This window comes from Copadichromis virginalis, linkage group LG16 (assembly GCF_057382275.1).
Source record: "Copadichromis virginalis isolate Kocher_CV1m ecotype Utaka linkage group LG16, C_Virginalis_male_GT1.1, whole genome shotgun sequence".
NCBI classification, from domain to species: Eukaryota; Metazoa; Chordata; class Actinopteri; order Cichliformes; family Cichlidae; genus Copadichromis; species Copadichromis virginalis.
Window position 1 is genome coordinate 33,163,097 of NC_140633.1, and position 24,996 is coordinate 33,188,092.

Consider the following 24,996-nt stretch of genomic DNA (forward strand, 5'->3'; position numbering starts at 1 on the left):
ACCAAACGGCCACAAAGACGGGCGCCCCCCGCCGGGCTGCACGCAGGAGTACCACCTCCTCTCTCTCCTCTTTTATTTTTATTTTTTAATTTCCATTAGAAGAGTTTAACCGCCTCTCTGAATATTCACCAGAGCAGAGTTCAACCCCTCTGAGGCCTTTTCTGTCCGTCTGGCAGCAGCGAGGAGCGGCTGGAAGCGTTTGGGGAGCCGCCGGTTCACTCCAACTTCCAGAAAAACTTTTCACGTCCTAAACACATTTACCCCACAAACTAAAAATCCACCTCATTGCTCAGGGGGTTGAATTCACTGTTTTATATTTACCCCCCACACGCACTCTCCTACACACACACAACCCGCAGCAGAGCATCTGAGGCCCGGCGGAGCGTCCCGGCTGCCCCCGCGGAGACTCCCCGCTTCTCGGTAAAACGAAACATTAACATTTCAGCCACTGAAACAGCTCCTGTCCTCTCCCCTGTCACCACAAACACGCGTGGCAGCAGATTATTATCACAACAAAGCGTGAAAATTTAACTTCATCCGCAGAAATCTGCCCCAAACACGCCGCCGTGACGCACGGCCGAGCGGGCCCGAGCCGAACGCTGCGCGTAAAGACGCCCCGACGAGCCGCAAATCTGACACGGATCAGAGTTTAACCTCTGAGAAACTGCGCCGGAGGAGTGCGAGAGCACACAAGCGGGCTATTTTCTAACCAACCATTAACGTGAAGCTCGAAGGCGAGCTGACACGAAGGGTTAACTCCGAAAAAAAACCCCAGCTTTTCTCGCTCGACACGAGACAGAAACCCAGTCAAATAGACCCTGAGAATACCAGCCCAGGATTAAAATCCGAGGCTCTTTGTTCCGCTCCTCTGCGCGCTCATGGGATGGATTTCAGTCTAGTTATTACTATTATAATTTTTATTTAATTATTATCATTATCATTATTATTATTATTATTATTACTACTACTACTGCGTCTGGGGGGGTTTCTGAGCGGCACTTACTTGGTGTTTGTTGTGTTCCAGTAGATGGACTCCAGGATGAGCGCCCGGCACAGGTCCACTTTCAAGGCAATAAACAAAACTCCAAAATAATATCTCCACATCGAGTCCCCCATGGTGAGCCTGTGCGCCTTCAAACCAGCCAAACGTCCACACTGGGAGGAGAATGGGAAAAATAAACAACAACAACAAAAAAAGGCTCCAGAGAGACAGAGAGGGCTGAGGAAAGTGTTTTCAGCTTATATCCCGATCCAGGGGGGATGCGCACGGACCACAAACCCCGATCAGAGCATCTCCAGATGCACCAAAAACCAAACGGCAGCAGTTCATTCGGCGCACAGTGCGTTTGTATTCTCCCCGCTCAGCGCGTAAAGGCTGGAATACATCCCATCAGAGAGCAAATCAATACCAATATAAATCCCTCTGCGTTATAGTCCAGCAAAATCCAGCAGCAGCACAGAAAAGGAGAGATGGCTGGTGGTGGTGGTTGGTGGTGGCTGTTGTTGGTGGTGGTGGTGGTGAGATATTCCCTCTTTCTTTCAGCTGGTGAGCAACAAACTGTGGGTGACAGCAGCAGAGAAATGAGGAGGGCGAAACAATGAGGTCGGGTGGTCAAAATGAAGAAAATGATCACATGTGAGAATGAAAGAAATAAAAGGAGCTGGGATGGAACTTCTCATACTATACACCCCTCCAAAAAACGCACACATTCACGGATATAAACACACACATACACACACACCAAAGTGTTTCTGCTGCTGCGGCGCAATCCTGCAGATCCGTCCTCCCGCAAAATAAACCAAAGCGCGCAGGGAGGATGAAGCCTCAGCGGCTGCTCCGAAACCTGGATGGAAAGTAACTGCAAGGGACGGCTACTGGGAATATTTGCTGAGCATAGGCCCCGCCCCCAGCGGCCGCTGATTGGTCCTCGTTTGGTTGGGGAAGTCAATTGGAGCCGGGCTGTCACTCAAAGAGGGCAACTGGTTCAGTTCAGAGGGGCGACTGTGCGCAGAAATGGGAGCCGAAAACCCACCGACTCACAGTCCAGCCGGAGTCCGTGCAAATTCACCCACATTTTAGCATCAGGTATAAACCGAAAAACGAGGGAGTGCGAGCGTAAAGCTCCTCATCTCACCTTTTTAAAGGTTTACGCAGCGCACCGGAGTCCATGTAAATAAAGTGCGTTTTTGCTCCGCAGCGCGTTCATTGCAAAAGAAACATCATGAAAACATTTGCTCCCATCAGGCTCGTACACGGGACTGTATGTGTGTTTGCTGCAGGAGCTCACACACGTACACACTCACACACACTCGAACTCAGCAGGTCGAGTTTTTCCGCAAGCCAAGAGCGCCCACTAGCGGAAAATCTGCATCAGAGACAGCCGAAGAAAAAGATTTAGGTTTATCTTACTTCTAAATTAAAGTTTAAAAAGGAAAAAAAAGGATAAAATATATAGTTTTAATTAAGAAGGAGTGACTCGGGACAGAGTTTAATGGATTTAAAGGAGGAATTTAAACACTCTTAAAGGTTAAAAGGGAGTTTTTCTATGTGCAGTTTTTTTTGCCCTTTAATAAACGTTTTCCACTTTTCTAGAAACTCAGACTGATTAACATGAGTCATGACCTGCATGTTCACTCTTAGCTGTCATTAAACACGTTCACACCTTTAAAACGTTTTTTAAAGGCTCGGAATGACGTTTCAGGACTCGGTCCCTCCAATGGAGACATTTTAGAGACTGTTAACATGCCCACACTTTGTCTAATTCACTTTTTATATTTTATCTCATACCTGTATATTGACATGAAACACATTCGCACTTTTATGAAAAAAAAAAGGGTTTTACAGGATTAAAGTTTTTCCCCTTTAATAAATAAAAATTCCAGCCTTCTGACATTCTCACAGTTGGTTTAAATAATAAAAACGAGACTTTTTACCCGTTTATTCCCCTTTTATTGAGATTACAAACATTTAACCATTTTGAAACGTCTTTAGAGGCCCCAAACCAGTTTATTTCTCTGTTTCAGGACTTCCCCCTTTAATAAAAATATTTAATATGCTCAGACTTTGCATAATTACTTCTAAAAACATTATTTCCCGCCTGTGTGTTGCCCAGTAAATTAAATTTACACACATTCACACCTTTAAATAAACATTTTCAGGGGATAAAAATTAGTTCTGCTGTGTCCTAGGACTCCTTTCCTGTAATAAATAATATTTTCCAGCCGTCAAACATGCTCAGCCTTCGTTCAATTAACTCTACAAACATTATTATTACTGTTTTATCTGTTTATTGAAATGAAACAGTCACACCTGCTGACTTTTGGTAAACAGCTTCTAATTTAATGAGCACTCCGCTCTGTGAAGTTTTCACACTCTCTCACACTTCACGCTATCTGCGGTTTTAAAGTGGATTGCGGGTGTTTGTTTTGCGGATCTTCACCCGGGAGATAATTGAGGAGTCCCCCCGTCCTCCCCTCTCCTCTGCCGGCCCGGAATCAACACACAGAGCTGCATTCGAAGCTGGATGTTTATTGTCAGAGCTTCACTTTAATTGAATTTAGATGCCGGATGGGCACAGCTCTAAATATGCTTTACTGTATTATTGCTGCTGCACCTCTAGTCTGTGACAAACCTACAGGAAAAAAAAAATCCTTTTCTCACCTGAAAGTCCTCATGAGCAGCCTTTAATCCCCACTATTTGTTTTTATTGATGTTTCTAATTGTTTCTGTTTGAATCAGGACAGAGGAAGCTTCTGCCAGTCTTAAAAGCTCTTCCTGAAGCCGTCGGGCCACGAAAGCATCTGTGCGCAAAGATCAGCCAAAACAAGCGTAAAACACACGCACGCACTTACCAGTGACTGTCTGACACTTAGAAACAGGAGGTCAGTCTGCACAGGATTTAAACTCACCTCTGTTTTTTTCAGCAGTTAAAAGATGTAGGGAGTTGCGTGGAAACTTAATTTCATTCAAGTTTGTGGAAATAAAAGTGGTTTTAAGTTTCGTGTAAGTTCGGTTCAAGAGAAATTCAAGTTTAAAAACACCTTTTTTTTCTTGCACACCTTTACTTTCTTGCAGACAGGTGAGGAGGAAGAGGAAATAAGTTCATTCCAGGTAAAAGGAAACAGTGCGGGATGTGTCTCTTATCCAAAAACTATGAAAACACACTGTCGTTTAAAAACTCCCTCGTTTCACTGTGTTTTAAGGAACTCTACTAAGGCTCAGTTGTGTTTTTACACCCTAAACTTGCTCCAGCAGGTCCGGGCTCCGGTCAGCTGCAGCGGGACACGCAGCAGCGCTCAGCCCGCAGAGGAGCGCACCGCCGCGGGCTGTGGGTCCGCCGGGCACCCGGGTCGGGCGGTGGATGTTTTCGCAGCTTCTGTGACAGTCTCACCGACGTGTGGCTCCAGACTCAGAGGGACCGCCTGACTCCGGCAGGAAGTCACAGTATGAATAAATGAACCAATATTTTATTTAGCTCTGGTTCTGTGCACCGCTTGGAGAGCATTAACAAAAATAACAAAGTAAGTTGTAACCTGCACCTGCAGGCTTGGTTTCGGTTTGAATCATATGAGCTATTCTCACCGCTCTGTAAATATTATTACATTTAAACTGAAGGCTTAAATTAAGCTTTCATCCATTCATGTTTTAATAATTTTATTTAGTGCCTCTATAAAAGCCGTGGAGCCCTAATGGCGCTGCTTTGTTCTGCCTGCAGACACTTGGGTGAGGTCTGAAGGTGGTTTACATGTTTAAACACAGTAGTTATTTACCTCTGACATTTACACTCACAGCACCTTTTCTAGTTCCCGATTTACTTTGAGAAATGAACGCTTATTGTCAAAATATATGTAATGTGCATTGACCATGCTAAAATAATTCAAACTGCATAACATGTGTAAATAAACAGCAAGTCAATGTAACTGTCCATAACCTCAACATTTAAATTTTTTTTTTACTAATTTAAAACTAAACCTACATATTTAATTCTCAGACTGACTTGTGATTTGAGCTTTATTAGTTTGAAAGGAGGTAAACTGAAACAAATGAACTCCCAATTTAAAGTTTAAATGATAATTTAGCTAATCTAGGCCATCTTAAGCTACTGGTGCTAATTTCTTTAAAACATTTATTTTTATTCTTTTTGAAAAAAAAAAAAAAAGAAAAGCACAGAAGCAGCACTTTTAAAGTGCGGGAAAAAAATCAACAAGGCTATAGCTACAGCTATTACTAGCTAACCTAGCCAAGTTATTTAGAAAATAGCAACCAATGCGACATTTGTTTCCAAAGAGTATCCTCGGCCATATAAACCAAATTAAAATGAACATGAATATAACAGCCCATGTACTCATTAAAAAAAAAAAAAAAAAAAACCCCACAAACACAAGGACAGGCACAAAGGAAATAATAAATAAATTATTTATGTAAAATCAGGTAAAACTCCTAATAGAGGCAATTAAGGTCGGCTAGGTTACTGTTCACTAAGCTAATTTAGCAATATTTCGTTCTTTGTTTAGTACCATTTATGCGATATAGAACTGAATCACAAAATTGTTTCAGCAATAAAATGAATCTTTTTTTTAAAGAGGGAAAATGGTCATTTTAGCTAAGCTACAGTGAACGCTATCAAAAGCTAACTTATTTCACTTATTTCACCATCTTTTTCTTAGTAATTAGCTTTAGTGCCCAAACCTAACCAGACATTCAAAACGAATTAAATAATATAAAAATAATTTACTAACAAACATTTTTTCCAGATTGTGTTAGCTAGCAAGACTAAGCTTAAACACGGAAAAAGTTTATTATATCCTGTGAAATCTCAGTGCTTCTTGTTAAAAATATTAAACATTCAAGTAGGTTCACCAGGATAAGCAGTTTGAATCTGCTCTGGGTTATTTGCAGTCTACTCCATTGCTTTCGGTCTCCCAGCTTTCCTGTGCCATAATAATTAAAGATAAATAAATAAAACCTATTTTAGTATTATATTAAAGCTTTAAACTGACATTCATCATAAAAAAAAAGTAGTTTTATTAATTTATTTTTAATTTTTTTTATTTGCATGTTATATTGTTCAGGTGTTTTTCTGGTTTTATGGTACTATGTGAAATCCAAACATTTCCAAATATATTAAACATTTCTAGAGTAAAATAAAGAAAAATGTGGTCTTCTTGTATATACTGTCAAGTTTTGGGTTACATTTTTCCTTCAGCTGTTTTTTTTTTTTTTTTTTTAAATTTATTTTAAGTAAAGCTTTGCTCTTTGGTTTTATGCTTATATTGCTGGTCCATCTCCATTCAGCAGAAAGCACTTTGGGTTTGCCCGTTTTAAAATGGACCGCAGCATTTTGGGTTGTTCCTCCGATTAGCAGAGCTCAGCCTGGTGACCCGAGTTTAGTAACTCGCCACATTAATATCACCATCCGTCACCGCTTCACTTACACCCTCAAACGCAGGTTGACAGTTTCGATTGGATTCATTAGAGTTGGGTTTGAGCTGCATTGAAATGCGGGTTTGCCGAGGTCATTTGTCATCCTCTGTAATCTAGCGAACGGTCGGCTTGCAGCGACCTCACTTGCCGTTACGAGCTGGAAACAAACCAGCAGCTGCAGAAAAATCTCAAATTGCAGCTGCCAACTAATTAGGCAATGTTGTTACAGGGATTTGGTTAACCTGACAGTGATGTATTGACTCGAGAGGAGAAAATGGACCGCTGAGAAAAAAATAAATAAATTTCCAAAGTGGCGCCAACGGCGCCATTAAAATTTGTCACTGATCGGGCTACCTGATTAAAGATGAAACTGTGAAGGGCTGAATTAAATAAGATAGAAGCTCAGGAAAGCATCACACGGGTCAGTGTAGGCATTCAATGGATTTATTGATCTGTTCAGTCCCTTGACAATTGGGGGGAAATTACATGACAAATTCAAAATGCCACAACATAACAAAAAGTCTTTATATACCCACCTGAGGTCAGCCACACGCACACACACTCACATTCACACACACTTAAAACACATCCACGCTCGCGCTGACCTCAATCCTCGTCTTACCTGAACTTGTGCGAATCAGTCCTCTACGAATCAACACTTACCTCGCCCGTTAATTTACTAGCACATGACTGAGGGACAGAACACAGACTGTGGCTTTTTGTCTCCTACACATTTTTATCTTTAACTCGGAGTGAGGAGGGAGATGCAGCACATGATATTACATCAGACAGGAAAATGCCATCTCTCCTCAGTTTCCTGCAGGAGGTTCCGGCAGTTCGATCATGGGCAGTCTGGGAGTCGAGCGGCGGGTTCACCTCATTTCTATTTCTTTTTTTTAAATTGTTCCTCTTAGGACAACATTTAAAAGCCAAAATGCATACGGCAGGCGGAGCTGAAGCAGAGCCACAGAAGAAGAGGAGCAGGATTTTTAAAATGGAGGGCGAGCTGGACGGGAAGTTTGCTGTGCTTTTTAAAGTCTGTGATTTGGTAACCACAGAGTCTGCAAACAGGAAACCCACAGGCCGACTCCCATGCTGCACATGAGCCGAGCCGAGCTAGACAGTCAGATGCCTATCAGGTCTGCCTTTCAGGCCGTAAGAAGAGCACGAGAGTTAAGACTTAACCGGGTGGCAGGGCGAGGGACACGTTAGAGCATCTACATCAAAAAAAGTTCAAGTTTTCTAAAAAAAAAGAAAAAAAAAAAAAAAAAAAAACCAAAACAAACAAACAAAAACAACCCAGAAGCACAAGAGTCATCTGTGCAGCAGGGTGAGGATGAGGAGGAGGGGGCGATGGTCCTAGGGTGAAGAGCTGCCTCCTCTTCAAAGCTGGGAGGGAGCGAGTTAACACGCTGGTTGCGCCCCCCCTTCTTTCAGCACTTCCAAAACGAAGCGAGCGTTCCACAGAGGAGGAGGAGTGGGGCTGAATGATGAGGAGGAGGAGGAGAAAGGAGCTGGATGGGGGAGGGGGATGACTTGCGGACGAAGGGGGAGCAGTCTTATTCTGTGGCCTTCAGGGTGAAGGAGAGCTTGGGCCTGGACTTGCCCTTGCCGAGGATGATTTTCTGCTCCTCCTTCTGCTGCTTCTGCCGGTCCTGCTCCAGCTTCATGCGCTCCTCGTGGATCTTTCTCTGCTCTTCCACAATACGCAACTGATCCTCAGCCTGTGGGACAGACACAAAAAAGGAATCAGGGGGCGGGGTCACGTAAGGCCATGATTACACTTACCACCAGGTCAAGTAAATCCAAGTAAATGAAGCTCCTTAAATGTGCCGTGTTTCCCAGAATATTGCTGCTGAAGGAACTACAACAGGTGTTTGTATTTTTTCCCCCCATACTAACAAATAGTAGTAGTAAGTAGCAGTAAAATTACTTCATTAAATTTAGGCAATAAAAGTTATTCTGTTAGATTTAGCTGATTATTTATTTATTCTGCTATAATATAATAATAAATTATTTATTTATTTTTCTATTACACTTAAACAATGAAATTAATTAATTAATTAATTCCGTATCAATTTTATTAAACAATAAACACGTACTCGTTAGATTGAGTTGTTAAAATCGATTCCATTCAATTTAAATAGTAAATACGACTGAGATTTAGACAACACGTGATTTTACTTTTAGATTATGTAATTAGATTTATTTCTCGTCACCATCATAGAAGCATTATTGTACTGTGTAACTTGTTCTACGGCTCCCTTGTAAAAGCAAAATAAAAAAAACAAACAAAAAACCACAATACACAATTTTGATTGGTCCTAATTTTTTTTTTTCTTCTTAAACATTCATTTTGGTTTTTGAAGTATTACAGGAATGCTGGTTTTCTATAGTTTGACCCTGATTCAAATAAACAAAACTGCAGAATTTATTTTTTCCCTGTCCCACTTATTTGCAGATCCGTTTCCATGGCTGATAACCATCAACTCAAAGCCACTGCGTAGACACTGTTTCCTGCCAGTGGAGTGTTGCCATACCCAGTAATGTCACAGCAAAAAGCCTTAAGGTCTCAATCCGTCCTGATTTTTGGATTAAAGATGTAGTCACGACATTAAAAGCTGATGAATGTCAGTTTCTCAAATCAATCCAATTTTTCAATCCAACTTCAGTCTTTGAATTAACCACTAGACCTCTTTCTGACCCGGGGTCCCTTCATCAAAACCAAATAATGTTTAAACTATGTTCTTGCATGTAAATATGCAACGACTCAACAGTGCAAGGATTTCTAGAACATACACTTCTCTGGGGGGGTTTTGAACATTACTTTGATTTGAAATTTCACAATTTATTTTATCGATACCTGTTTATACAGCCCAGTATCGTGGCCAAAGAAAGCCATTTTCTTGTTAGCATAATTAGAACGTTAAACGTTTTTCCAAATTGCAGAATTTTGCATGTTGATGACAAATTGGAAATTTTTGTATTTTAACTCAAAGAGATCTCTCTCTGAATAAGAGAAGATTCATCACGATAATCAAACAGTTTTCAGTGTCTAGTGCGAGCTGAATATTTTATTCACAAACCCTAAATGAGTAATCTAAATAGTAAGCTAAATAGTTTTGCCTTATTTTTAAGTTGCGTTAACTTTTATGTGTTGATAATGTAAAATTATTGCTGATGGTGAGAACACACTGCTCAGTGGATGCTAACGACAGATAGTTGTGTGTCCATTTTGGCGTACCAGTTTGGCCTGAGCCTCTGCGATCTTGCGGTTATTCTCCTCCAGGATTTTTTCCAGCTCCTCCCGCTTCGATTTTTCTTCTTCCTAAACAAGCAACACGATGATATGTTAGCGCACGAACAGGCCACAAAAGGCACGCACGCACGCGCTCACTCACACACTCACGACAAGTTTGTTCAGCCTCTCACACATTTTTAAAAATCCCTCTAATGCTGCCTAGAGAAAAATTAAAGACTAACACACACCTAGTGCTGCATGATTACACTCATCAATAGAAGACATATATAAAAAAGACAGACAATCAAAGCTGCTGCTGCTTTTTAACATGTTTATAAGCAAGAGAAAAATAAAGGAGGGAATAGTTTTGGCTCACCAATGCACGTATACCATTTTCCTGTGTACCTACACAACTGGTGAAAGCGTTAAACGGTTGAATATTTACTGTCTCGTCCGGACTGTGTGGCCCCTGCAGAGACAGGAGCGCTCCTGGTGTGGGTAGGTAGATATGGGGGTTTCTGCCATACGGCGCCATTCCTCTTTATTACTGATCAGTTTACGGCTTAGCCTGCAGCCGCGGTGAAGGAGTGCAGTACAAAGATGTTTGTCTGTGTTTGTGTGCAGGTGTGTGTTTGTGCAAGTATGTAAGTGTGTGTGTGTGTGTGAGAGAGAGAGAGTGTGTGTGTGTTCGAAGTGGACCCGCCCACGGTACACTTACAGTACAGGACGCGGGTCACGGCTGAGCTGAAAGGTTGCAGGTCAATGCTAGTTAGGAAGGTGGTGTTTCCAAAAAATTAACAAAAAAAACAGCACAAACACATTTCCAAACTGAGCCTACAGGAGAAGCAAGTTGTCAGCACAAAAATAAATCAACACATTTTGTTCCAAAAGCTCCACAAAAATCATCAACAGGTGACACAGGTGAGAGGGGATTAACCTGTCAGGACAGGAAACAGGAAATGAAGCGTCCCTGTAATGTTCCCCTCCCCCAAAGAGTTAAAGAGCAGGTGAGGTGGATTAAAACAGACGTGATGAACATTTCTACACATCGCTGACCTTTCTTCCTAGTCCTGAGGGTAAACAAAGAGTTGGGGGGTACATTTCTTAGCCTATTAGTCCCGAGTCAATGGCCGCTGCGCTTTAGCTGGACCGCTCATTCACAATACTGTGATGTAAACAAACGCCATTTTTCTTAATAGTGCCCAGGGAGGGGAGCCAGGGTTGTTTGTTCTTAGTTTAAAAAGGAACCTTTAGGGCGACTAAGCATCTGAAAAGAAATCAGTTTGAATAAAGTTAAAGGCAAGACCCCAGAAGACCTTACTTAGCAGATGTCCTAGCATCTTTCCTGTGCAAACTCTCACTTTTTGCTGGAAAACAAATTAAATTACAATGTTTTTGTCCATCTGACCTTCATCAGGTATACAGGCTATTACCAACTGAAGACTAACGACATTAATCTGCTTATTACCTTCCAAAATTCAACAAATTCACAGCACAAATCAGGTTTTAAAGCAAAACATTTTGATAGTTAAAACATGAGCAGGAATACCAAATGAACCAAACAATGTCACACAAGTACCAAACTAAAACAACCAAAACAATTGGTATGTGTATATAGTAACAACCATGTAGTGGTTCAGATACCTGAAATGATTAGTTTAGCCTAAATCAAGATAAGCTCCAACTAATAAGCTGAAACTATCTAAACTCATCTTATGCTAAGTTAAGAATTAAAGCCAATTTAACTAATCTGAACTTAAATTCAAGTAGTTTCACACAAATTATTATCAAGTATAATGAGTAAAAGTAAGTTACTGTGCAGTAAGTTGCAATAAGTTCAGCTCAGCTGTGTTCTAGAAGTTAAGCTTTGGATAAGTTAACTTGAGGTAAGTTCAGATAAGTTAAGACAAGTTAAGTTCAGGTAATTTAAAATAAGTCTGTATGTATTAAAATAATACACTTAATCCCAAGAGTTGGAAAAATCCAGCTTTATCAGCTAAATGAAGTTAAACACAGCCTAGCCTAATAGCCTAAAGTGCAATACAATGACAAACATCTCAACAAGGTAAAATTTGGAATAAAAATACTCACACTTAAATTAACAAAAACATCTGTAGAGCTAAAGATTACATAATATAAATAAATAAAAACTGCACTGTGAAATACTGAATTCAAAAGACTAATTACCTGTATTCAAACAAATTAGCTATTCATTATTCAATTAGAAACCTGTGGGCTTTTTTTAAAATGAATAACTAAATCAGTTCAGATCCCTGGCTGATTAAGTGAATAATCCAGAAGTCTCTCTTCCACTTATTAAAAAGTCATGGTCTATACCTTGACTATGCACAGAAACAAGTTAAATAACACGTTTCACACCACTGAAGATTTCCCTGATAATAATTGAACGTAAGATTCGCAGATAGAACGTCTGTAAATCTTACGTTTACTTATTCTGATAAAAGTCGGAAGAAAAAAAACTTTCAGTTTAATAAATATTCCAGCAGTGAGACAGGACTTATGTAACTGCCTCTATAAGTTTTGTTTTCGCCTTGAATATTTTATATCACGGTTTCGATTGTTAGATTCAGAAAAATTTGTTTTGGGGCCCGGGAAAGAAAAAAAAAAATCCACCCTAATAATGGCAGTTACAATGTCAGACTTGTAATAATTGCATAGTATATTTTTTATGTTTTTAAAAAGCCTTAAAAAACAAAAGAAACCCTAAAATAACCACTGACAGGCAGCAATCTAGTTGGTAAAGTTTAATCTTTAAATTTAAAAGAAAATATATATATATATATATACCTTAAATACAAAACTAAGAAATTTGAGTAAACCAGAAAAGAAATGAATATTGTTTTGAAACCCGCCATGGCAAAACTCTCACCAGCAAGTTAGAAATGCACTGCTATCCTCTAATCTCTTTTAAATTATAATTTTTTTTAAACAGAAATAAAATGTCAACTTTTAACCTTTTAACTGTAGCACGTTACATCCTACCAAACTCAGGGTAGACACAAGATAAACACATAAACAATATAATTTTTCAAATACTCGAATGTGTAAAAACATATCACCTTACCCATGATTTCAGGAATAAGTGAAATTTTTTGGATAAACAGCTGGAGAGTTGAGGTAACATGGTAGTTTGTTTCGATTTAAAACCCATTGGATGGTTTTTCACTATGAGAGGTCCACTCACTGACTAATGAAAAGAGAAACTAAGCTAACAGCCTGAAAGACTCCCACACTGAGCTGAAATGCAACTACTGCAAAAAAAAAAAAAAAAAAAAAAAAAAAAAAAAGTGAATGACAGGAATTTCGTTATTATTCTCGTCACTGCTGTTATTATTACTTCAGTAATTTACACCAATGAAGAACATTCATTATACCCTTGGATATATTGATTTGCTTTAGTATCTGAAGCCAAGGTACTCCCTTTTCCTTTTATTCTGAAAGCTGCCACTTCCCTTGAGCACAGCTGCATCCAACTGTGTGAAACTTGTGCCATGGCTGGGTTACACTTTAAACAGTTAAAATAAAAGACCAAAGACCCAGTCAGAGTGGGAAACTGAGAGGTGAAGGGAGCTGAAGGGGTTTGGGTACGGGGTGGTGTAGGGGTAAGGGAGGGGCTGCGTTCCAAACGACCGAGCGTTACCTCTCTGGCCTTCTGTGCCGCCAGCTCGGCTTGCCGCTGCCGCTCCAGCTCTTCCAGCAGCTGCCGCTCCATGATGCGCTTCGCCTCCTCGACGCGTCGCAGCACTTCCCGCTCAATCTCGTCTTTCCGCTTCTCGAGCTCCTCCTCCACACGTTTGGCCACGAGCTCCTCAACTCGCCGCGCCGTCTCCTCCTCGATCAGCTTCTCCTCAATCTCCTGCTGCCGGCTAAAGGAAAGAACAAAAGGTTAGCATGTCGCTAATTCGTGTTTCGGTTTTAAAACGGAGAACTATTTAATTGCTAATCAAATAAACCACACCGAACCGCTTTGAAATATCTCAAAATAAAAGCTTAGTCTGTATTTACCCAAAGCTAACCAACCAGTTTTTAATTCATCATACCTGAGAGTGGTTTTTACGAGCCATACCAAACCCAATATTACAACACAGCTGATCAGGTAAAAAAAAAAATTAACAGAAAGGCTATTGTTCAAATGGATATTTAAGAATTTACTAAACTGCTTTAAACAGCTCTTAAATATACATAATTCAACAATGAGGACATTTTTAATTTCAAATGTGAGATTGGGTGCAATTTAGACTGTTTTTCTGAGTGCTTTGTGGAATTTAGATGGAGGTCACCTGCCCTCCTGTTTATCTTTTCTTTAAACTGTTCTTTTTGTGTGAACAGGAACTTATTAGTAGCGATGTAAACACACACTCTCCACCCTCTCAGGGATCTGGTTTCACTCTGTCAGGCTGTGGAAACCAGAAACTGGACCCAGCCCTGCCCAGCATCCTTTATATTTACATTTGTATGCCCGGTTAATGGGCCCTGTGGCTGTTAGGCAGCAGGAGAAAGGAGACGGGACAGACAGACAGGAAGCCAGGTGTGGGCTGTGTGTTATATTACCTGGAGGCTCTCACACACACAGACACGCACCTGAAAAGCTGCAGTCAACATGGATGTATTTACGGTCACAGCTGTTTCATTAAAATCTGAAATAGGATTATTTCAGTAACGAGGATTAAGTTAACACAGTTACTCAATTTTTTTTTTAAGCTGTGTGTTTAAGTCAGTTTGTGATGTTTAGCTGTTGCAGCAGGTTTTGTGGTTGTTCAATGCGTCCTGATTCTCTCTGCATCCTGTTTAAACCAAATAAGTTTTAAATATCAATAGAATTTGACTTTAAAATAGGCCTTCCTGTTAAAGCCAAGTATCCACTTTTCACTCACATTTGTGTTTCTTAAATTCAACAAGTTGTATTACTTACTTTTGTGGGAGTACTGCATTAATCGAGCAGACTAATGACATGAAGAATAGCTGTTTTTTCACTAATGAAAACTTTGATTTTTCCTCTCAGTGGACCATTGTGTTCACATGTGGACTACAGGGTGAGACATTTACTGAGTTTGGTTTCAGTTGATGTTTTTTAGCTTTTTATTTCGCTTCGACTGCAACTGTGAACTACTGATTATAGCAGTATTTGTACTGAGTGTTTGACCAAAGAAAAGATGGCCAGCTGCTTCAATGGAGATGTAGCAGCTGAGCTTGAAGAACCGCAGGAATCAGCACCTGCATACCTGCTAACACCATGAGCCAAACTGTAAATCGAAGGTTTCTGGTTTGAGTCCCTGTGCAGATGCCTGTATATAATCCCTCACAAAAAAATAAAAATAAAAATCAGCACAACAGAAACCCGCCTTAACTAATAATAAACAATCCAGATGGTTTTAACTGCAGGCATCAACATCTGTGCATTTATTCTCTATAAGAGAAACACATTCTCTCCAAATGTTCAGAGCTACAGCTGTCCAGCTGTTTGTGTCTACAAAAACACTCATTACTAGTACAGCTACAGCTGAAGTGAGATAAAATAATCAATGAGTAAAGTTAATATTCAATAAATCAAGAGGTTTTCACTGAATGTCTCACTCTCCAGTTTATATGTTAATACAATTATCTCTCCAGAGGAGAAATCAAAGTGCTTATTGGAGGAAAAACACTCATTCAACATAGAAATCATGCAAGAGCATCATCAAGAACAATTCAACCCCAAAATACACCTGTGAGGGGAAAGTTAAAAGCCCCACTGCTGGAACTTTATTATTGTATGAACAGTACTTTTAAATTTGCCTTTAAACTTTTTTCTGAGCATCTTTGCTTTAAAATAAAATAAAGCGACTCATCTATACAAGTAGGGCTGCTCAATTAATCGAATTTTAATCTCGATTACGCTCTGGGCTTTCAACGATCATTAAAAATGATTGAGCCGATTATTAGCCTCTCCCTCGTGCTTTACTCTCGTGCTGCTCCGTGTGGCAAATCGAGCGCACCTCTCTGCATTTCAAACCCGTCACAACAATTAAGAGGGCCCGAGGGAAGCTCGGAAAGCTAAGCAGAAGTTATTTGGAGAGGAGAGTGACTGCCGTTGGTTGAAAAGAGAGGTAAAAAAAAAAAAAAAAAACTTCAGTGGTGTGGAAACATTATGGGTTCGCAGAGTCAGACTGGATCAAGTAGACATAGTGTGTAAACTTTGCTACGGTGTCGTAGCTCCACCACAGAGCAACACTGCAAAGTTCACTAAACATAGATGTTTACATTTTTCATTTATTTCTTATATTGCAAACATTTGCACTGTTATCAGTATTTGCACACTATTTTATATTATTTTTTAAAGTCATTTTTCAATACATTGTTATTGTTAACCCTTTAAATCCCTGTAGAACCGGAACCGCGTAAGCTAGCGCAATAATTTGTTTTGCATATGAAACCGGAGGAGATGTACTTACATCTTATGCCATCAGCTTGTCCTAGGTCACAGTTTCCTTCCACATGAAGCTTTGCAAAAATTGCATAAAAAGCGCTTGCAGGAACAAAAACATAATATTCCAGAAACATGCTTTGCCGATCCGATCAGCTGTTCGTAACACTTCCCACATTGAAAAAGACGTCAACGCGAACTATCGCATGTCCGCCATTTCCTGTCCGAAACCGGAGGTGACGTCATTTTCGCGGAAAATGTAGTTTTTTTTACTTGTAGGCCTTAAAAGCCTATACTGGTGTTTTTATAAGTCATGATTGACTCTATCCGGTTGTTCAGTCTGACGTCACTAGCCGTGTCTGGGTCTAAACTCCGCTGCAGGTCCATATATCAAACGATCACTATGGCATTACTGAGACTTGAAAAACTGTCTAAAGTCTTTCATCTTTAATAAAATGATCAGCGTTCTGCTCTACCAGGTGTAACAATTGAGTTTAACATCCAGGCATCCATGAAAATGGAATTTATGAAATTTAACGGAGTTAGAAGTTAGCAGGAAGTTAGCTCGCTAGCTTCTATCTAAATACAATATAGCATGTCCTGACTGCGGGGTTTTGGAAACAAATTAAAACGTACAGCTCTGTTATCACTTCCAGCATAAATGAAGACAGAAAACCAAACAGCAGTGACGTTTGTAGGGTTACTGAAGTTGGGCTAGCTGGTATATAACGATGTGCTACGTGACCGCTAGCGACACAGCTATGTTAGCATAATATAAACAAGCTAACTTTTTTTCCACTCGATAAAAGTTATCGTGAGTGTTCTCGGTGGTCAGGAACAAATGTAATCGCATGCCAGGATGCTGTAAAAGGACCAAACTTCAGCCAGGAGAACAACTGAGATAATCCATCCACAATACGAGGTTAGTCATTCATATACTGCTGCATGGGCTGGGCTGTAGTTACATCCTAAGGTTTTAAAAACTGAGCTTAAATAAATGATTAGCGGTAATAAAAGCTGAGGGAGGTCAACAGTGATCACTGACTGTTTTAGGAGCTTTTTGAGATTCCATCCATCCATCCATCCATTCGCTTCCGCTTATCCTTTTCAGGGTCGCGGGGGGCGCTGGAGCCCATCACAGCTGTCATAGGGCGAGAGGCGGGGTACGCTCTGGACAGGTCGCCAGTCTGTCACAGAGCCAACACACAGGGACAGACAACCATTCGCACTCACATTCATTCACACCTAGTGGCAATTTGGATTATCCAATTAACCTATCCCCACAAGCTGCATGTCTTTAGACGGTGGGAGGAAGCCGGAGTACCCGGAGGGAACCCACGCAAACACGGGGAGAACATCCAAACTCCACACAGAAAGACCCCGGCCTGATGGTGGAATTGAACTCAGGACCCTCTTGCTGTGCGGCAACGGTGCTAACCACCGTGCCACTTTTTGAGATTAAATAGAAGAAAATACAAAACATTAACATTGGGGCAGGGATAGCTCAGTAGGTAAAGTGGTCGCCCCATGATCGGAAGGTCGGCGGTTCGAATCCACTTAACGGCTACCCTGAGGTACCCCTGAGCAAGGTACCGTCCCTACACACTGCTCCCCGGGCGCCTGCTTAGTGGGCTGCCCACTGCTTCACTGAGTGAATGGGTCAAATGCAGAGAAAAACAAGTAATTTCCCCATGGGGATCAATAAAGTATCCATTATTATTATTATTATTATTATTATTATTAAACATGTTAACAACACAAAAGCCATATTAAACGCAGACTACTTTCGGCCCGGAAGTAGGATTCGTCACGTCATCACTTAACAATCGGATACTTTTCTGAATAGTTTCTGGGATGCTTAGAACTTGAATTGCACTGCTGGAAATAGTTTATTTTGATGCACCTGCTGTTTTCTTTGCAAATTTGCATCATAGGATTGTTTTTTGGTTTTCCTGCAGTATATAAAAATTGCTGTATCTCCAAAATAAAACTGTGAAGAAACTCAAAATAAATTCCCTGTTGGTGTAAACTATTTTTTGCAACTTTTTTGTATTTAAAGTTTTGAGGGATAAGCCTCTTAAATTTCTCCAAGTAGAAATATATGTAAAAAAAAAAACAAAAACGATTTTCAATTTTTTTTTGTAGTTTATTACACTTTTTTGCAATTAATGTAGTTACTATGGACTTAATGCATACATATTATTAAAATATGGGCTAGAACAGTTGTATTGATGTATAGCAACTTGAAATGCTCCCAAAAATGGCACTACAGCATGTAAAAATATAATATAAGCTCTGGCGAACTTGGTTCTATGGTAGGTCTTAAAGGGTTAAATAAATATCGTCAAATAATCGAGATCTCAATTTCAGTGAAAATAATGGTGATTATCATTTTTGCCATAATCGAGCAGCCCTATATACAAGTTAGAGCAGATTGTGGGGATTTTGTTTTATTTACACGAGGCTGTGATGCTCCTCGCTCTTCTGGATTTACATCAACTCCACTGCTGTTTGTCCTTTCAGTGTCCTTGTTTTTTATTTATTTATTTGCATTTGTATGTATGCATGCATTCATTAGTGAGCACTCCAGGTGTTGTCAGTACACCCTCAGCTCTGGTTTAATATTGGGCTCAATGTTATTAGATCACTAACTGTGCCAGATTTATCCTCATTCTAAATGCAGGATTTTCAAGAATCTATGCACTGAAATTGATGCCCTGATGTCTGTGGAGAACCTGGAGCTAAACCCACACAGATCGCTTTCTCTTCACTCAGCATGGAAACATTAGGCATGTCGGTAACTGAGCATCAGCATCTCCTGAAGCATCAACATCACTACTGATCTGACCTTCAGTGCAGGTCAGAGAGTCAAATCTCTGCCTGCTGCAGGAAGTTTATGACTGCAGGATTAACTGACAGACCTGCACACCAATAGCCACTCATTTGACATATTTAAACGTTAAAAGAGAATCCAACATGCATTACTTCGTTAGTTCAACTTTACCAGCACGATTCCGGGTTTTTTTTTTAGGGTTTTTTTTTCCAAAGTGAAAACTGCAGGTCAGTGAGAACAACCTCACAATTCTATCATGATGCTTAAAATACGAGTTTATAGTTATGTTTATCTGAATTAATGACGGTAGAACTAGAGGTGTGATCCACCTGAACAGGTAAAGCTTTCCTCTGACAGGCGCTGCGGCCTTTGCAGCCTGTTAGCGTTAGCCAACTAGCTCAGAGAGCTAACGATCGCCATGCAAATGACCGCAGCTAGCCTAGCATTTAGCTTAGCTTGTAGCCGAACACGGGCTGGGGTTCAGTATCGTTATGTAACAGTTTACGTGCCGGTTTCTGTATTAAATATACCCACATCTTCCTCTGTCGCTCCATCTCCACCTTCCTCTCCTCCTCCTCCTTCCTTTGCTTCTCATCAAGCGCGTTCCTCTTGCTCAGTGTCCGGCCGAAGATGTCGATGCGCTCCGGCGGTGAGGCTGCTCTCTCTCTGCGGGACGACGCTGTGTTGGACCGGGATCGGGACCGGGATTCTCTGCGCCGGTTCCTCTTCGACTCTCGGGACTTGGAGCGTTTCTTGGAGCGCTCCCTGTCTCGAGATCGCGACCGGGACCGGCTCCGTTTCTTACTGTGCTTGCTGCTTTTGGAGTGCTTGGACCGGGACGAGCTGCGGCTCCGAGAGCGGCCCATGGTGCCCTGCGGACTGCTGGATTCTACGGCTGATATGTGTACCGAATCAGGCCCTCCACTCCGCCCGCTCCTCTTTAAGCTTCTTATTCACACGAACAGCTGATGTTGCGCTGCTCCAGTGGGTTAATTTTGGAGAAATAACCCTTCAAACTAGCTGTTGTTTTGCCCTACTAACTCGCTTTAAGGAAAGATGGCGGTTTGATGAGTTTTCCCAGCAGGCACCGCGGGCTTCGGGATTTTCCGTCGCTCTTCGGCATTTCCCGCTCAAAGCAAACTAATAGACTGAAAAGACCAGAAACCAGCCAAAACATTTCAACAAATTTAAGTCCTTTATGAATGGGAATATATGATTTGTATATAATTTATACATTTTAAAAAAGTGTAAAATGCATTTTATATAAAATATATAACTGGGATACATAAACTTATCTTTCCACAAGTGAAGTAATCACATATTGAAGGCTTAAGAAAAGTTCTGGCATTCCATTTTGAACTTTGGATTTTAGAAGACTCAATAAAAAGTTTTCTAAACTAACGCATGATTTTATTTTTTTCTCTTAATGAAAACATGTATACTTGTATTTGTTTGTTATTCACTAATGACATTTGACGTGTGGTCAATTCTGGGAGTCTAGAACCAAGTGGGTGACGTTAAGGCAGTTAAATCTATATTTGTATTTAGCCTGTGGTTTTAACATCACACCAACGATAAAGATGACATTTCAACACACAGCTGTATTTGTATTTTTAAAAAACAGCCTGAGTACCATCTGGTATGTCTCCAGTTGTTCTGGTTGTATTGTCAGATGCATACACATTTTTATGTCGCTTATCAGTCGCTTTCTTCCTGCCCCTGTTTCAGCTCCAGTGATCTCTTGATTAGGGCAGGTGTATCGATAGGTTGCTAGACACCAAGTTAGCTTTAGTTTGCTCCTCCTAACAAATAAGTTGTGAAAAGTAAAAAGTGGTGTAATTTCTGACATGTTACTGGACATTGACTGGATTGCATCCATATTACTCTGTGAAGGAATTTGTTATTTCTGTTGATTGAATCCAGTCTGAATCAACATGCTGCTTGGTTTCTTCAGCCTGACAGAGAGGTAATCCAAAATACTGAGACTATAATGAATGGATAAAAATCTATGGCTCTCTTCCACAGCATGTCTCTTGTTTTGCCTACCTCCCCTCAAACCCAACCGTTCACAGCAGATGGCCGCTCCTCCCTGATCCTGGTTCTGCTGCAGGTTTCTTCCTGTTAACAGGGAGTTTTTCCTTCCCACTGTCGCTCATGTGCTTGCTAATAGGGGTCATCTGATTGTTTTGGTCTCTCTGTATTTTAGGGGGTTTACCTTACAATATTGAGTGCCCTGAGCTGACTGTTGTTGTGATTTGGCTCTATGTAAATACAACTGAACTGAAGCAATGGAACCAGACCATCTTCTGCATCATTTACTGGACATGCAGCTGAACTCTTTCTCACTTAGCTCAAAACATATTTTCAAATTTTCATCACCTCATACACAATACTTAGATTCATTTGAAACTCATTGTCATGTCATATTTGCCTCTAATTTTCTGAGTTCTTCACTTTTTTGTAATTTCTGTTTACTTGAGCTCCTTTAGCTTTTTGAACTATTTAGTTCTGTGATATTATGTTTATTTTAATAAGCTAGGTTGTTATTTCCAAGTGTTGATTTTCAGTCATTTTAAATTTTTGAGATAAACTAGTTTTCATTCTTTTTTATAATTAACTGAATTATAAAGGCCTTTAAAGACCCAGTCCAGCTGAACTCCCAACCCAGGCACTTTTCACTCATTTCTCCTCAGTTTATTTTCTTCATGTGGTTATGTGAGGTTTTTTCCATAAATGTTACCACCTCACTGTCATTCAGGGCCTTTAATCTCTATTAGGTTAGTAAATTTAAATGTCATTCAATACCTTTTGTGAAGCTACTGTTATAATATGGGGTTGACACAAAATCCCAAACCACATCATATGTGACCAACTTGGCAGGTGATCTCATTTTTGACAAAAATTAAGTTTAAACAGTAAAAGTTATAAAGAGTTGACTGGACGTGTTGCTCTGCTGCAGGAGCTCGACAGCGATTTGAAGTTTTGTCGCTGTTTGACCTATCTCTAACGTCGCCGTGTCCATTTTTAAAAGCTGTTTTCATGCACTATCAGAGCTGAAAATGACGCTTTTATCCAAGCTTGTAAATATAGAGACACGAACATCAGATAACAGACAGAACGAGGGAGGAAAAAGGAATACCCAACTTGACAATGACACAATCCTGCACGCAACGTTTGCCATCACGCTCTGGCAAAATGAGGCCATTGTGATAACTCTCCCCGGAGTGCTGCGCTCAAAATAAACTGCCATTACTATATTTAAAAACACATAACTCACCAGCCCAGCTTCAAAAAGGTCACACCGCTCAAGCTCAAAATGAAAGTGTTCTTACTTCAGAGGGTTTTCTCTGTTTTTGTTTTTTCTAATTACCTGCAGCGGCATCTAATTTTAGTAGAAAGAAATAATTTGTTCACAGGGAGTCACACTGCGTGCTGCCTCGATTGCACATCAAAAGCACTTTTACTTGTTGTGAACTGAGTTGTCAGATGACTCACTTATATACCCACACAGATGGAAAAGGGCCTTTGTGTTGAGCTGCTGTGCATTCATCCGTGAGCCTGTGGTGTCACATTGAGTATGAGCACTTCCTCAGAAATACAAATTTCCTCTGAATTAAAGCAAAGTCAGAAATGAGGTGATTTTACTGCCACAAATTGAGGGCAAGTCGCAGTTGATCCGTCCAGGAACAGCATCTCCTCCCTCCCTCTCTGCTCCTCGTGCCTCTGCTTGAAGCCAAATAATAAGATAAGATAAGATAAGATAAGATAACCTTTATTAGTCCCACACGTGGGAAATCGATTTTCTTTAACTTTTATTTTAATGATCCGCGGCGTTCTGTCCCACAGATGAGAGGAATTGGCATTAAAGCACCAGAGATGTCTTGTTTTTCACTTGGAAAAGGCAGAAGTGCTTAAAGCCCCCTTTTGATGAATAATAGAAAATGCTTCATGGAGGTGGAGAGGAAAGGAGTTCCAGTGTGACTCCGGTCGGGGGGAGAGGAGGAGTCAGATTGGAGAAGCAGAGGATGTGTAAATGAAAGACTTTGCCTCAGTTTGTCTGCTTTGCTTCTGGGTGGTTTGAGGTGAAAGTAGAAGAAGAAGCAATAGAGTTGGTTTAATGTTTCATTAATCCTCTTTTGAAAGAGTTCAGAGGTAATCTCAGGAGAAGCAGTTTGGATAAGTCACAGATAATAACGTCAGTCAAGGCTTAAAGGTGTATGTGATACAGGAATGTCACCAACTCCTTTGAAGAGCAAAATATCCACTGAAGTGGGCAACTAAAATCTCAACAATGGGCTTCAGTGTCCATCACACCACGATGGGAATAAAATGATACGTAAAAAAATGGGTTTCACACCTGAAAGCACCATTGACTCACCTGCTTTCTTGTCCTGTGGCGTCCCTCAGGGCTCTATTCTTAATCCTCTTTTTTTGTGCCTGCTTCCATTATAATATGTATTTAGATAGATCCATCTTCATTTATATAGATGATGTCCAGTTTTAATAACCCAAACTCAAACTACCAGCAACAGACAACAATACAGCAGGAAATAACATGACAGGCCAGTTAATCTTGTTAGATTTTGGACTACTGATCAGACAAAACTAAGGATGTGAAGATGTCACCGGTTACTTCATACTGAGAAAAGTCTTTGATAAATTAAAAGCTGATAATTGAATGTTATTCAAAGATTATGTGAGAATTAAACTGGGTGGTTTGTAATAGGTAAATGGTACCATGTACAAGCTATGTTGTTATCATCACCATCATCATCATCATCATTATTATATAAGGTCAACTGTCATCACTTTGAATTTTAACCAGTGATGCTCTTTCCACATTTATAGAGGTTAGAAAGCAGCTGTGATGAATCACATGACATCTGCTTGTACTGTATACTTTCAATGTAGTTGGATGAATCCACAGAGAACAACAGCACAGGTAAGCTGATCACAGCCCGTCCACAAAGAAAACAACTGAAATTATCTGACTTATTTCTAAGTTTATTCATTTCCCCCACGCTGTACTGCAAATCCCACGTTAACCCCTGATTACAACCCTTCCTGTTTACATGCATGAGTGGAAACAGTGCTTTCAAAGATGGCGCATGCTGTTGCTTCAGGGGGGAAACCTCTGCTGATCCCATTGATATTCATGTGTTGAGATGAACCTCAGCAACACTGATGCTCAAAGCTGAGTATAGAAAAAAAATTATATTGTGACTCTTGGAGTGGATATAAAACTGTTTTGGTTTCAGTTTTAGCAGAGTTTAAACGTGTTTTTTAGCCCAGAAAGTTTAATGTGGATGTCTCCTGAATTCATAGGGCTGTGAGTCATGACATCTTCATATATGTTGGCAAAGTTACTTTAAAAAATATGAGCTCATTTAGACCGTGTCTCTGAAATGGTGGGATGATTCCTCTAATTTGGCGGATTTAACATGAAATGTCCTTCAAATAATTTCCAGTGTGAGCCGTTCTGTGTCAGACCTGTTTAATGTACAGATTGAAGAGTTTCTTTAAAATAAATTCAGCATTGATCCGGGAAATCAGAAAACCTCCCCGGCCTGCTCGGCTCAAGTTAATCAAAAAGTCCGTCCTTTCACATCAAAGTTCACCCTCTGCTTTCACAGCTCCCCTCTCCTGCCCCGTGGTGGCTCTTCAGGGGCAGAAACACTTAACAAACACAGGATCTCTTTTAAAAAGCCCCGCCACATTGTCACATTGTCATGTTGATGGCCCAGGGGTCCCAGCATAAAGAGCTATTGAGGATGAGGAGGAGGAGGAGGAGGGGAGCCTGAAAGGCCTGAATGAGAGCAGCTCTTTCTCCTCGGGCTGGGTATGGGAGAGGTGAGGAGCAGAAGGAGACAAAAGGGGAGGATGGTGGAGGTGGAGGTTGTAGGAAAGGGAAGGAACTGAGGAGGGAGGACTGAGCAGTGATACCAGGAAACAATCGTTACTCACTCATTAGAGCCGTTTTCTTTTGGGTTAAATGTTGGCGGTGTTGTATTGTAAGTCCTCTCTGGTCCACCTGATTCCCACTGACTGGATTTTTCTTTTTATACGCCCACCTT

General features: G+C 40.5%; 2 protein-coding genes and 1 long non-coding RNA gene across 5 annotated transcripts in view; 1 reads left to right on the plus strand and 2 right to left on the minus strand.

Annotated features, from left to right (window-relative positions):
* efnb2a (ephrin-B2a) overlaps positions 1–1,842 on the minus strand; it is a 25,783-nt gene extending 23,941 nt beyond the window's left edge. The window contains exons 1-2 of the mRNA XM_085434442.1: positions 1,743–1,842; positions 1,004–1,558 (exon numbers count right to left, since the gene is read on the minus strand). Of these exons, the coding sequence (XP_085290568.1) occupies positions 1,004–1,116 (113 nt within the window). The 5' untranslated portion in view covers positions 1,117–1,558; positions 1,743–1,842. The remainder of the gene's footprint in view (positions 1–1,003; positions 1,559–1,742) is intronic.
* Positions 1–5,110, plus strand: part of LOC146691155 (uncharacterized) — a 7,977-nt gene extending 2,867 nt beyond the window's left edge. Inside the window, exons 2-4 of one of the 2 annotated variants that reach the window (XR_014915548.1) lie at positions 3,740–3,882; positions 4,076–4,111; positions 4,253–5,110. This is a non-coding gene — a long non-coding RNA (uncharacterized LOC146691155). The remainder of the gene's footprint in view (positions 1–3,739; positions 3,883–4,075; positions 4,112–4,252) is intronic. The other variant, XR_014915549.1, reaches the window with a different exon arrangement.
* Positions 5,111–6,850: 1,740 nt separating this feature from the next.
* On the minus strand, positions 6,851–20,016 carry LOC146691156 (arginine and glutamate-rich protein 1-A-like). 2 transcript variants are annotated; one of them, XM_085434445.1, is made up of 4 exons: positions 19,457–20,008; positions 13,327–13,552; positions 9,669–9,752; positions 6,851–8,148 (listed from the first exon to the last, which is right to left on the minus strand). In XM_085434445.1, the coding sequence occupies exons 1-4, from the start codon at positions 19,786–19,788 to the stop codon at positions 7,984–7,986; spliced, it is 807 nt and encodes a 268-aa protein (XP_085290571.1). In that variant the 5' UTR covers positions 19,789–20,008; the 3' UTR covers positions 6,851–7,983. The 2 variants fall into 2 exon arrangements, with proteins under 2 accessions (XP_085290571.1, XP_085290569.1); XM_085434443.1 differs by lacking the exon at positions 6,851–8,148 and having other exon boundaries at positions 9,700–13,552; positions 19,457–20,016.
* Between the last annotated feature and the right edge of the window lie 4,980 nt (positions 20,017–24,996).